This window comes from Mus pahari, chromosome 2, assembly GCF_900095145.1.
Source record: "Mus pahari chromosome 2, PAHARI_EIJ_v1.1, whole genome shotgun sequence".
NCBI lineage: Eukaryota > Metazoa > Chordata > Mammalia > Rodentia > Muridae > Mus > Mus pahari.
Window position 1 is genome coordinate 135,329,143 of NC_034591.1, and position 11,165 is coordinate 135,340,307.

At 39.3% G+C, this 11,165-nt stretch overlaps 1 protein-coding gene across 12 annotated transcripts in view; it reads right to left on the bottom strand.

The window, feature by feature from the left end:
• The window catches only part of Erc1 (ELKS/RAB6-interacting/CAST family member 1), a 295,346-nt gene that overhangs the window by 227,263 nt on the left and 56,918 nt on the right, over positions 1-11,165 (bottom strand). For all 12 annotated transcript variants that reach the window (XR_003843179.1, XR_003843178.1, XM_029534691.1 and 9 more), the window contains one exon: positions 8,915-9,331. Coding sequence is in view for 10 of the 12 variants with exons in the window: in XM_029534691.1 (XP_029390551.1) it covers positions 8,915-9,331 (417 nt within the window). In the remaining 2 variants the exon portion in view is untranslated. The remainder of the gene's footprint in view (positions 1-8,914; positions 9,332-11,165) is intronic.

Here is an 11,165-nt window from a genome sequence, read left to right on the forward strand (position 1 = left end):
GGGCAGCCTTGCCTAGTCCCAGATTTTAGTGGGATTGCTTCGAGTTTCTCACCATTTACTTTGATGTTGGCTACTGGTTTGCTGTAAATTGCCTTTATCATGTTTAGGTATGGGCCTTGAATTCCCAATCTTTCTAAGACTTTTATCATGAAGGGGTGTTGGATTTTGCTAAGACTGGTTTTCAATAATAACAAAAACAACAGAAAGCGCACATACACGTGGAAGCTGAACAATGCCCCACTCAATGATAACTTGGTTAAGGAAGAAATAAAGAAAGAAATTAAAGACATTTTAGAATTTAATGAAAATGAAGGCACAACATACCCAAGCTTATGGGACACAATGAAAGCAATCCTAAGAAGAAAACTCACGGCTCTGAGTGCCTCCAAAAGGAAACTGGAGAGAACATAGACTAGCAGCTTAACAGCACACCTGAAAGCTCTAGAACAAGAAGCAAACACACCGAAGAGGTGTGGAAGACAAGAAATAATCAAACTCAGGGCTGAAATCAACCAAGCAGAAACAAAAAGAGATATACAAAAAAATCAACAAAACCAGGAGCTGGTTCTTTGAGAAAATCATTAAGATTGATAAACCCTTAGGCAAACTAGCCAGAGGGCACAGAGACAGTATCCAAATTAACAAAATCAGAAATGAAAAGGGAGATATAACAACAGAAACTGAGGAAATTTAAAAAATAATCAGATCCTACTACAAAAGCCTATACTCAACAAAACCAGAAAATCTGGATGAAATGGACAATTTTCTAAACAGATACCAAATACCAAAGTTAAGTCAGGATCAAATAAACCACCTAAAAAGTCCCATAACCCCTAAAGAAATAGAAGCAGTCATTAGAATTCTCCCAACCAGATGGATTTAGTGCAGAATTCTATCAGACCATCAAAGAAGATCTAGTACCAATACTCTCCAAACTATTCCACAAACTAGAAACAGAAGGAACACTACCCACTTTGTTCTATGAAGCCATGGTTATACTGATATTAAAACCATACAAAGATCCAAAAAAGAAAGAGAACTTCACACCAATTTCCTTTATGTATATCAATGGAAAAATACTCAATAAAATTTTCACAAACCGAATCCAAGAACACATCAAAATGATCACAAATTATGACCAAGTAGGCTTCATCCCAGGGATGCAGGGATGGTTCAATATATGGAAATCCATCAAAATAATCCACTACATAAACATACTCAAATAAAAAGACCACATGATCACTTCATTAGATGCTGAAAAAGCATTTGACAAAATTCAACACTCTTTCATGGCAAAAGTCTTGGAAAGATCAGGAATTCAAGGCCCATATCTAAACATAGTAAAAGCAATATACAGCAAACAAGTGGCCAATATCAAACTAAATGGAGAGAAAGTTGAAGCAATTCCATTAAAATCAGGACTAATTTTTAATCAACAATACCTCTCCTGGGCATATACCCAGGACTAATTCCACTAGACAAGGCTGCCCACTCTCTCCCTATCTATTCAATATAGTACCTGAAGTTCTAGCTAAAGCAATCAGACAACAAAAGGAGGTCAAAGGGATAAAAATTGGAAAGGAAGAAGTCAAAATATCACTATTTGCAGATGATATGATACTATACTTAAGTAATCCCAAAAATTCCACCAGAGAACTCATAAACCTGATAAACAACTTCAGTGAAGTAGCTGGATATAAAATTAACTTAAACTAATCAGTAGAATTCCTCTACTCAAAGGATAAATGGGCTGAGAAAGAAATTAGGGAAACAATACCTTTCACGATAGACACAAACAATATAAAGTATCTTGGTGTGACTCTAACAAAACAAGTGAAGCTAAAACCACCCAGTGGAAAAAAGACAGCATTTTCAACAAATGGTGCTGGTTTAACTGTCGGTCAATATGTAGAAGAATGCAAATCGATCCATTCTTATCTATCTCCCTGTACAAAGCTCAAGTCCAAGTGGATCAAAGACCTCCACATAAAACCAAATACACTGAATCTAATAGAAGAGAAAGTGGGGAAAAGCCTTGAACACTTGTGCACAGGGGAAATTTTTCTGAACACAAAACCAATGGCGTATGTTCTAAAATCAACTATAGATAAATGGGACCTCATAAAATCCCAAAGCTTCTATAAAGCAAAGACACTTGTTAATAGGACAAAACAGCAACCAGCAGATTGGGAAAAGATCTTTACCAATCCTACATCTGATAGAGGGCTAATATCCAATATATACAAAGAACTCAAGAAGTTACGACTCCAGAAAACCAAATAACCCTAATTAAAAATGGAGAACAGAGCTAAAAAGAGAATTCTCAACTGAGGAAACTTGAATGACCAAGAAGCACCAAAGAAATGTTCAACATCCTTAGTCATCAGGGAAATGCAAATCAAAATGACCCTACGATTCCACCTCACACCAGTCAGAATGGCTAAGTTCAAAAACTCAGGTGACAGCAGATGCTGGCAATGATGTGGAGAAAGAGAAACACTCCTCCATTGTTGGTAAGACTGCAAGCTGGTACAACCACTCTGGAAATCAGTCTGGTGGTTCCTCAGAAAATTGGACATAGTACTACCAAAAATCCAGCAATACCTCTCCTGGGCATATACCCAGAAAATTTTCCAACTTGTAATAAGATAATTTTCCAACTTGCTCCACTATGTTCATAGCAGCCTTATTTATAATAGCCAGAAGCTGGTGGGGGAGCACCTCTAGGATATGCCAGAGACCTGAGATGGGAGGAGAGGAAAGGTCCCAGGGTATATAGGGGGTACTCTACCTGAGACTCCTAGAAGTAGGGGATATGAACCCTGAAATAGCCTAGTCAGGCAGGACTCCTAGTGGAGGGATAAGGACAGCAACCCACCCACAAAATCTTTGACACAAACTGTATCCTGCCTTCAAGTTGTGCAGGGACAAAGGTAGAGCAGAGACAGAGGGAATGGCCAACTCATCACTGGACCAAATTGAGACCCATCCCATGGGCAAGAACCAATCCCTGACACTATTAATTATACTCTATTGTGTTTGCAGGCAGGAGCCTAGCATAACTGTCCTCTCCAAGTCTCCACCCAGCAGCCAGTGAAAAGAGATGCAGAGACCCATAGCCAAAGATTAAACGGAGCTCCAGGAGTCCTGTGGAAGAGTTGGGGGAAGGATTGAGGGACCTGGAGAGGACAGGGACTCCACAGGAAGACCAACTGAGTCAACTAATCTGGACCCTTGGGGACTCCCAGAACTGAACCACCAACCAAAGAGTAAGCATGGGCTGCACCTAGGCACCACCACCCCTCCCCACACAAATGTAGCAGAAGTGTATCTTGGTCTTCATGCAGGACCCCCAACAACTGGAGCAGATTCTGTTGGTGAATCTGTGAATCCTATTCCTCTAACTGGGCTGCCTTGTCTGGCCTCAGTTGGAGAGGATCTACCTAGTTCTTGATGTGCCAAGAGGGGAGGTGATACCTAGGGGGTGCTCCTTCTCAGAGAAGAAGGGGATGGGGGAATGGAGAAATCTGTTTGAGGAGGTACTGGGAGGGGGTGCTAATATTGGAATGTAAAGTGAATAAAGTAATTTTTAAAATTGAATTTTTAAAAAAAGTCTGAAGTTTCTCTTTTTTCAAATGTCAAGTTTCAGCCCTGGTTGCTCTTAGGTCAAATGTTTGAAGTCCCCTGACAAAGTCAATCCTCCATGTAAGTTCTAGAATAGAGTACTGTATTCACAGAAGAGACGGAAATGAAGGGGGGGATAAAAAGGCAACTCATTACTTGTTTGGTACCTTCTCTCACTCAATGATGAGCAGTGTGGGTCTATAGCCCTTTGCCATCTGTAGCAGCTATACTGTAATGAGGAAACTATCTTCTTGACAAAATGGAAATAAGAAAATGACATACTAAAAACAGAGTAGGAGAAAATATCTGAATAAACAACATAATTAACAGTCCTCAATTTCCAAAATCACTTCAAAATGCCAAACATACTAATACTGGAATTCTTTTTTATTCCAATTCCTTCTATTCACTGTCTGTTATTTTTCTCTTTGAGACAGGACCTCATACAAACCAGGCTGGTATTGAGTTCCCTATGTAGACCCAACTGACCTTTTAATTCCTGACCCTCCTGCCTACACTTCCCACTGATTTATGCAGTGTTGAGATTAAATCATCTAAGGTATATCCCTAGTCCACTATCTATTTCTCTATATATCTCTATTGCTTTTTTCTCTTATAACTTCTCACTGCCAAGAAAACTCAGACACTTCTCTAATATACTAGCCAAAATTCAGAATTCATAGGCTAGAATCTATACAAATATTAGTACTTTTAATCTCAAACACATAAACCCTAACACATGAAAAGCTGTACTAACAAGATTCAGATTAAAATGTCATAGGAAACTAAACAAACAAACAAATAAACAAAACAGCCAAATAGAATGTAATGGAATTCATTACAAAAAAGTGTAGCCTGGTATAACTGGATAAAACTTTTAATTCCTACACTAGGGAGGCAGGGGTAGGTAGATCTCAATAAGTTGAAGGCTAGCCTAACCTACACAGAAAGTCCTAGGCCAGTCTGAGCTAAATAGCCAGACCTCACCTCAAAAACAAAAAAAGATAAGACAATACACCCAACCCAAAAAGCAAAACAAAACAAAAAAGCCCACCCCCGCAAAAAAAGGCAAACATTTGTCAACATTTTAAACAGAGAAATAGAGGTATGAAATATATTATTGAGTTGCAATGTTTTGTACACACAGGAATAAAGAGTTTCTTAAAATTCCAGAGCCAACTTCAATATCCTTTACCAAGACACTGAGATTCATAGTTTATTTCTCCAAGTTTGCTGTACAGCAATCACTTGGAAAGTTTGTTACAACTCCAAGTGTCCAAGTCCAAATCACTAAGCAAACATGGCATGCAATTTACTGCTCATCCAACAGATGTCCTCACTCATCTATCAAACGGAAGGTGGAACAGCACAGTAATGAAACAATCCCATGACCAACAGAAAACCCAAGCTCCAACCATAATAAAACCTTGACACAAAATATAATAATCAAATATTAATTTTAATATGGGGTATACAGAATTATGTTCATAAGTGAATCAGAATATTGTAATGAGTAATATCACACATGTTATTTTACTATTATGCTATTTACTAAGTCTAAGAAACCAGTGATTGATTGTAAGGCATACCACTTGTATGTATAAAGTGAGAGTACAGGAAGCTCTTAACTGCAGAGCCAACTCTCCAGCTCAAATCTGGGAGTCTTAGAAGGACACAGACTGTGAAAATGTTAATCTATTGTCACAAGATCAATACATACTAGAGGCTTAATAAGGAACTGTTGAGTAAGGGGATGAATGAGAAAAAAAATGTAGGAGCAGGCACCTCGGGGCATCATACTGCTTTAGAAACTAGTCTACAGATAAGGTCAAGGTACATGTTAAAATCTGCCCGGGGTTACCACTTTACCTTTGTTAATTACAACCTCTAATAGATATGTTTAATTTATTAATGTTCTTGCTATACCAATGAGTCTTCCATGCCAAAGACTATATTTTAAAGTTTTTTGCTTATGTTTTCTTCTAATGTCTCTTTTTTTTGTTTTGTTTTGTTTTGTTTTGTTTTTCGAGACAGGGTTTCTCTGTATAGCCCTGCTGTCCTGAAACTCACTTTGTAGACCAGGCTGGCCTTGAACTCAGAAATCCGCCTGCCTCTGCCTCCCAAGTCCTGGGATTAAAGGCGTGTGCCACCACGCCCGGCCTAATGTCTCTTTTTAAATAGTTCTTCAATTCATCTAGAATTTAATTTTACGTAACTAGGTATTTTTGAAATGATGGGCATTATCTCAAAATATTGGTCATATACTTAACACTGCATTATTTCTAGATTCTATTATGTTTTCTTTGATCAAGTTGGCCTTGAACTTTAAATTCTCTGTCACTGTCTCCCAGGTGCTAGTTTTACAGATACAAACCACCAGTGGATTAAAAATATATGTGTTCTGATCTACCTACACAAGTCCCCCTAGGGTTACCAGAAAATTCCCAGTATAGATGCATTAAATTGATAAGTTAGGAGGAAATGACATTTGCATATTAGTTTCTGCAATAATGAAATCTGAGTACCATCTTTTCCATCAATGACATTATTTATTCTCTTCCCTTATCTTATCAAATTAATTAGATAAAACTTCAAGAATGCTCTTAAATATCATTAGCACAATCATCTTTACCTCCTCCTACTTCAGTATGTGACTAGTAAGAAGAATGCTTTCTAGTAAATATACATTTACTGGACTATTACTTTCTTCAGCCAGACTATAAAACTAGCATTCAGTTCTTGTTTTATTAAGCATTTATTTGGTCTGGAGGCGAAGAGTTATTAATTTTATCTAGCATCCTCGGGGGTGTAGGGAGTCCAAGGATAGCCAGAGCTCCTGAGTAAGTGTCCGTCTCAAAAAGGAAAAGCTTTGGATACCTCCTACTCACGTGACCACTGCTACCAAATGTACATGGTCGCTGCTATTGCATGTGCATGCAACACTACACACTGACCGCCAGTGCAGAACTGATGTAAGCTAAGTCTTGAAGGAAGAAAAAGAAGTATTTCCAAAGCCACTGTGCCCACTTGCCTTCAAGTAATTTTAAGTAGCATGATTATATTTCTTTTTTTTTTTTTTTTTTTTAAAGATTTATTTATTTATTATATGTAAGTACACTGTAGCTGTCTTCAGATACTCCAGAAGAGGGCATCAGATCTTGTTACGGATGGTTATGAGCCACCATGTGGTTGCTGGGATTTGAACTCTGGACCTTCAGAAGAGCAGTCGGGTGCTCTTACCCACTGAGCCATCTCACCAGCCCGCATGATTATATTTCTTATAAGACAATATGCTACAAATGGCAGCCTTGAACTGTTTGGTGGTACACTCACAGGGAAATATATTTTCTTATATCATATACAAAGTATTTATATGACTTACTTTTAAAAAAAAAAGAAAAAAAAAACAGTCTAAAACTCCCAGAGGGTTTTTCAGTATTTTTGAGCTCATTATGCTCCTAATTGTTCATAAATAAATAAATTGTAACTTCCCAATTCCTTTAGCTATTTGGCATTTATTAGTTCCTAAACTACTAGGACAGGTTGAAGTGTTCAGAAGCAGCAAAAACATTGTATTCCTAAAGCAGGAAATTATAATTGGAAAAAAAGACATCACCAAGTTTATATTTGTTTCAATATATGTCTGGAATTTTTACTTTTGAGGTGCTGCACAGTTTAAAAAAAAAAAATAGGGTTTCTCTGTGTAGCCTTGACTATCATGCAACTCACTCTGTCAACCAGACTGGCCTCTGACTCACTGAGCCTCTGCCTCCTCTGCCTCCTCTGCCTCCTCTGCCTCTGCCTTTGCCTCCGCCTCCCAAATGCAGGGATTAAAAGCATGTACCACCACACTCAACAGCTTCATAGCTTTGTGTTGGTGTTAGTTTCTTGGGTGTTTTCATGTGTTTATTTGAGACAGTCTCTCATTATGTGGACCAAGCTGGTTTACAATTCACTGATATTTGCCTGCCTCTTCCTCCCAAGTGCTAGGATTAAAGCCATGGTCTATCATGCTCAGTTGAATATGTTTGTTTGTTTTTAACTTTCTTTTCCCAAATCATGTTAAAAAGGGAATATTCAGACTCATCCTAATAGTTCAAGGATCCCCACTCCCCCCATCAAAATGTGAAAGTTGGCTGGTTATAGTGGCGTATCCCTATAATCACAGGGAAGCTAAAAAGAATTTTATATCTAATCAGAAGTACTGGCTAGTTTTATGTCAACTTGATACAGTCTAGAGTCATTTTGGAAGAGGGAAGCTCAATTAAGAAAATCCAACACAGCTCCAGACTGGCCTGTGGGCAAGTCTATAGTATATTTGCTTAACTAGTGACAGAATGGAGAATGGGAGAAAACCTAGCCCACTGTGGGTGACGCCAGCCCTGGGAAGTTGGTCTAATGATATATAAGAAAGCAGGCTGAACAAGCCATGGGGAACAGGAAAGTAAGTAGCACCCCTGCATGGCCTCTGCATCAGCTCCTGTCTCCAGGTACCTGCCCGGGATGAGTTCATGCACTTGAGGGCTGGCTTTCCTCAGTGATGGACTGTGGTTAAACTGTAAGTAAAATAAACCTTTTTCTCCCCAAGTTGCTTTCGGTCATAGTGCTTTATAATTGCAATAGAAACCCGAAGAAATCAGACATATTGTATTACAGCTTCTAAATTAGCTCAAGGTAAGATGAATTCTTCCTTAATGCTTTCTTAAAATGTCATTGCCACAGAAAGTGAGGTCTAATCACACAGGCCAGTTTGAGTCTTTCATATAAAATCATGTGTATCTACATAACTCCTTCTGGCTACACTCCATGATTTTTAACACATATCTTTCACAACAAGGCAACCGTTTCCAGGGAAACCAGAGGACACATCCATTACTGCTTGAGCTTTGCAGGCATAGGTGAGTGGAGGTGACTGGTTACAGGCTTTTACCAGTGTTTTTTAATTGAGGACCAGTTAGCTGTTCCCCTGACTCTGGTTTTGCTGTTCTGTCTCTACGAACAAAGAGAAGCAAGTAACAAACTGAAACATCCCCTACATCCCCTCAGAAACTCAGGAACCCCTAAGAATCACATGCAGGGTGACAGGGGTGAGGATGTTATTGAGTAACATATGCCAGGTGATGTCATTCTGTTCAAGACAAAAAATCAAAAAGGAAATCACTGAAGTGCTGAAACACAAGAGACAAAATTCCTATCCAGCAGCACAGCAGAGCACATAAATTTATCTAGGGCAAGATTCTGATTAGTAAGGGAAAAAAGACAATCAGGAACTGAAAAGGTAGTCACTCACCTCTCTCAACATATTATTCTCTTTCTCCTTCTGCTCCAAAAGACTCTCTAGGTGGTGGACGTGCATCTCTGCCTCTGCCAGCCGTCTCGTTCTCTCATGGTCTTCCTCTGTAGCTTTGGCAGAAAGTCCTTTGCTCTGTAGCATCTCCAGAAGCTTCTTGATGGACTCATCCCGAGCATTTAGGGTTTGCTTCTGAGTCTCAATCCTCAGCTCCATTTCCTCCAGGGTCTTCCTCAAAAGAAACAGCTCCTTGGCTTGCCTCTCGTGCTCAGCATGCAGCCTCTGGAAGTTCTCCTCTGTGAGCTCTGCCACGCAAGGCTCTCCAGTCCTACTGCTGCTATCTTGCTGAAACAGCTGATTCAAGTCCCTCTGAATCCGCAGCTCATCCTGGAGAGCCTGGATTGTCATCTGCATGTGCTGAGAACAACACAAAAGAAAAACCAAACTCAGCCTTCCCCCTCAATTAGCAAAGACAGAGCAGCTTGCAAGCAGCTAAAAATAGCTGTAAGGATTCTCAGAAATATCCTCAGAAATAAAGATTCATCTTAATTCTCTTTAAATTCAAGTTTTAAAACTATGGTAATAATCTGTAATTGTCAGTAACTTATTTTGTCTTATTCCCCCCAACCCAGGAAAAGAAGTATGGCAGTCCTTTACTTTCATAAGCCACAAGAAAATCTAGACATCTCAAAATTTAATGGAAGTTATCTTAAAGGGAGTGAGAAGACTATATCAGCAGGAATAAAAAACAAAATTCCAAAACACAAAAGTCTATCAAAAAACAAAATGACTTTTAATTATTATAAACATTAATTAGCAAGTACTAGCATTTAGTAAGTGGTTATACATAACTTTTTAACTACAATTTAACCTTCACACTCACACACACATACACATAAATAAATACACACACACACACACACACACACACACACACACACACACACACACACACACAAGAACTCATGAACACACAAACACCAAAACCAGGTATAATAGTATATGCCTATAATATCATTTTAAAGAAGTAAGGCAGGAGTATCTCAAGTTTGAAGCCAAGTGATACATACATACTTAAAGCAGAACTACTTAACATAAACTCTATCTTCATAAGAATTTTAAGGTCTAGAATGCTGTTGTTGACTGCAGGGACAATGCTGTACTGGATCAGCGATCTCCGCAGCTTCTTTATCTTGCTTCACTGAAAATTCATGGATACTAGTAAGTAGCTTTCCATAATTCCTTTTCCCAATCCCTGGCAAAGTAACATTATATTCTTTGATTCTGTGAATGATATTCTTGTATACATCTGGCCCGTGTACTAATCATTTCAATTTTATTGACAGGTGGAGGTTATGTTAACAGTCAACTTCAAATGATCTTGGAATCACCAAGGAGACAAAACATCAGCACACCAGTGAAGGATTATGTTGATGAGGTTAGCTAAGAAGAAAAGACCCAAACCTAGGAGTAGCATCATTCCCTGGACTTGAATTCTAGACTCCACAAAAAGAAGGCTACCCCAGCACAAATATCTATCTCTCTCTACTATCCAACTTTGGGGACAACCTGACCAGCTGTTTCAAGTCCCCACTGCTGTCTTGCCTTCCCTCCCCGCAATCTACTACACCTCAAACTGGAAGACAAAATAACCCCCCTCCTTTTTTTAAATTGCTACTATTGGGGTATTTTACCATAGCAACAGAAAAGTAAGATGTGAGTATCCAATGGGGAGGTGATTCTTTATGTTGATTAGCAAGATAAAACATTCACTTTCTGTGTGTGCCACAAATCTTTCCAATTATGTCATTTTGTACTTAGCACTACTTATGATTTTTATATTTTTATTTACTCTGTGTGAGAGAAAAGGGAGGGAGGGGAAGCACAAGCGTGTATCCACGGTACAAGCATGGAAGTCAGAAGACAAATTTCTTTTGTTGGTGGTTTGGAGGAGGGTTGTTTGTTTGTTGAGACAGGGGTTCTCTGTATAGCCCCGGCTGTCCTGGAACTCACTCTGCCTCTGCCTCTGCCTCTGCCTCTCTGCCTCTCTCTCTGCCTCTCTCTCTGCCTCTCTGCCTCTCTCTCTGCCTCTCTCTCTGACTCTCTGACTCTCTGCCTGCCTCTCTGCCTCTCTCTCTGCCTCTCTGCCTCTCTCTCTGCCTCTCTGCCTCTCTGCCTCTCTGCCTCTCTCTCTCTCTGCCTCTCTCTTTGCCTCTCTGCCGCTCTGCCTGCCTCTCTGCCTCTCTCTCTC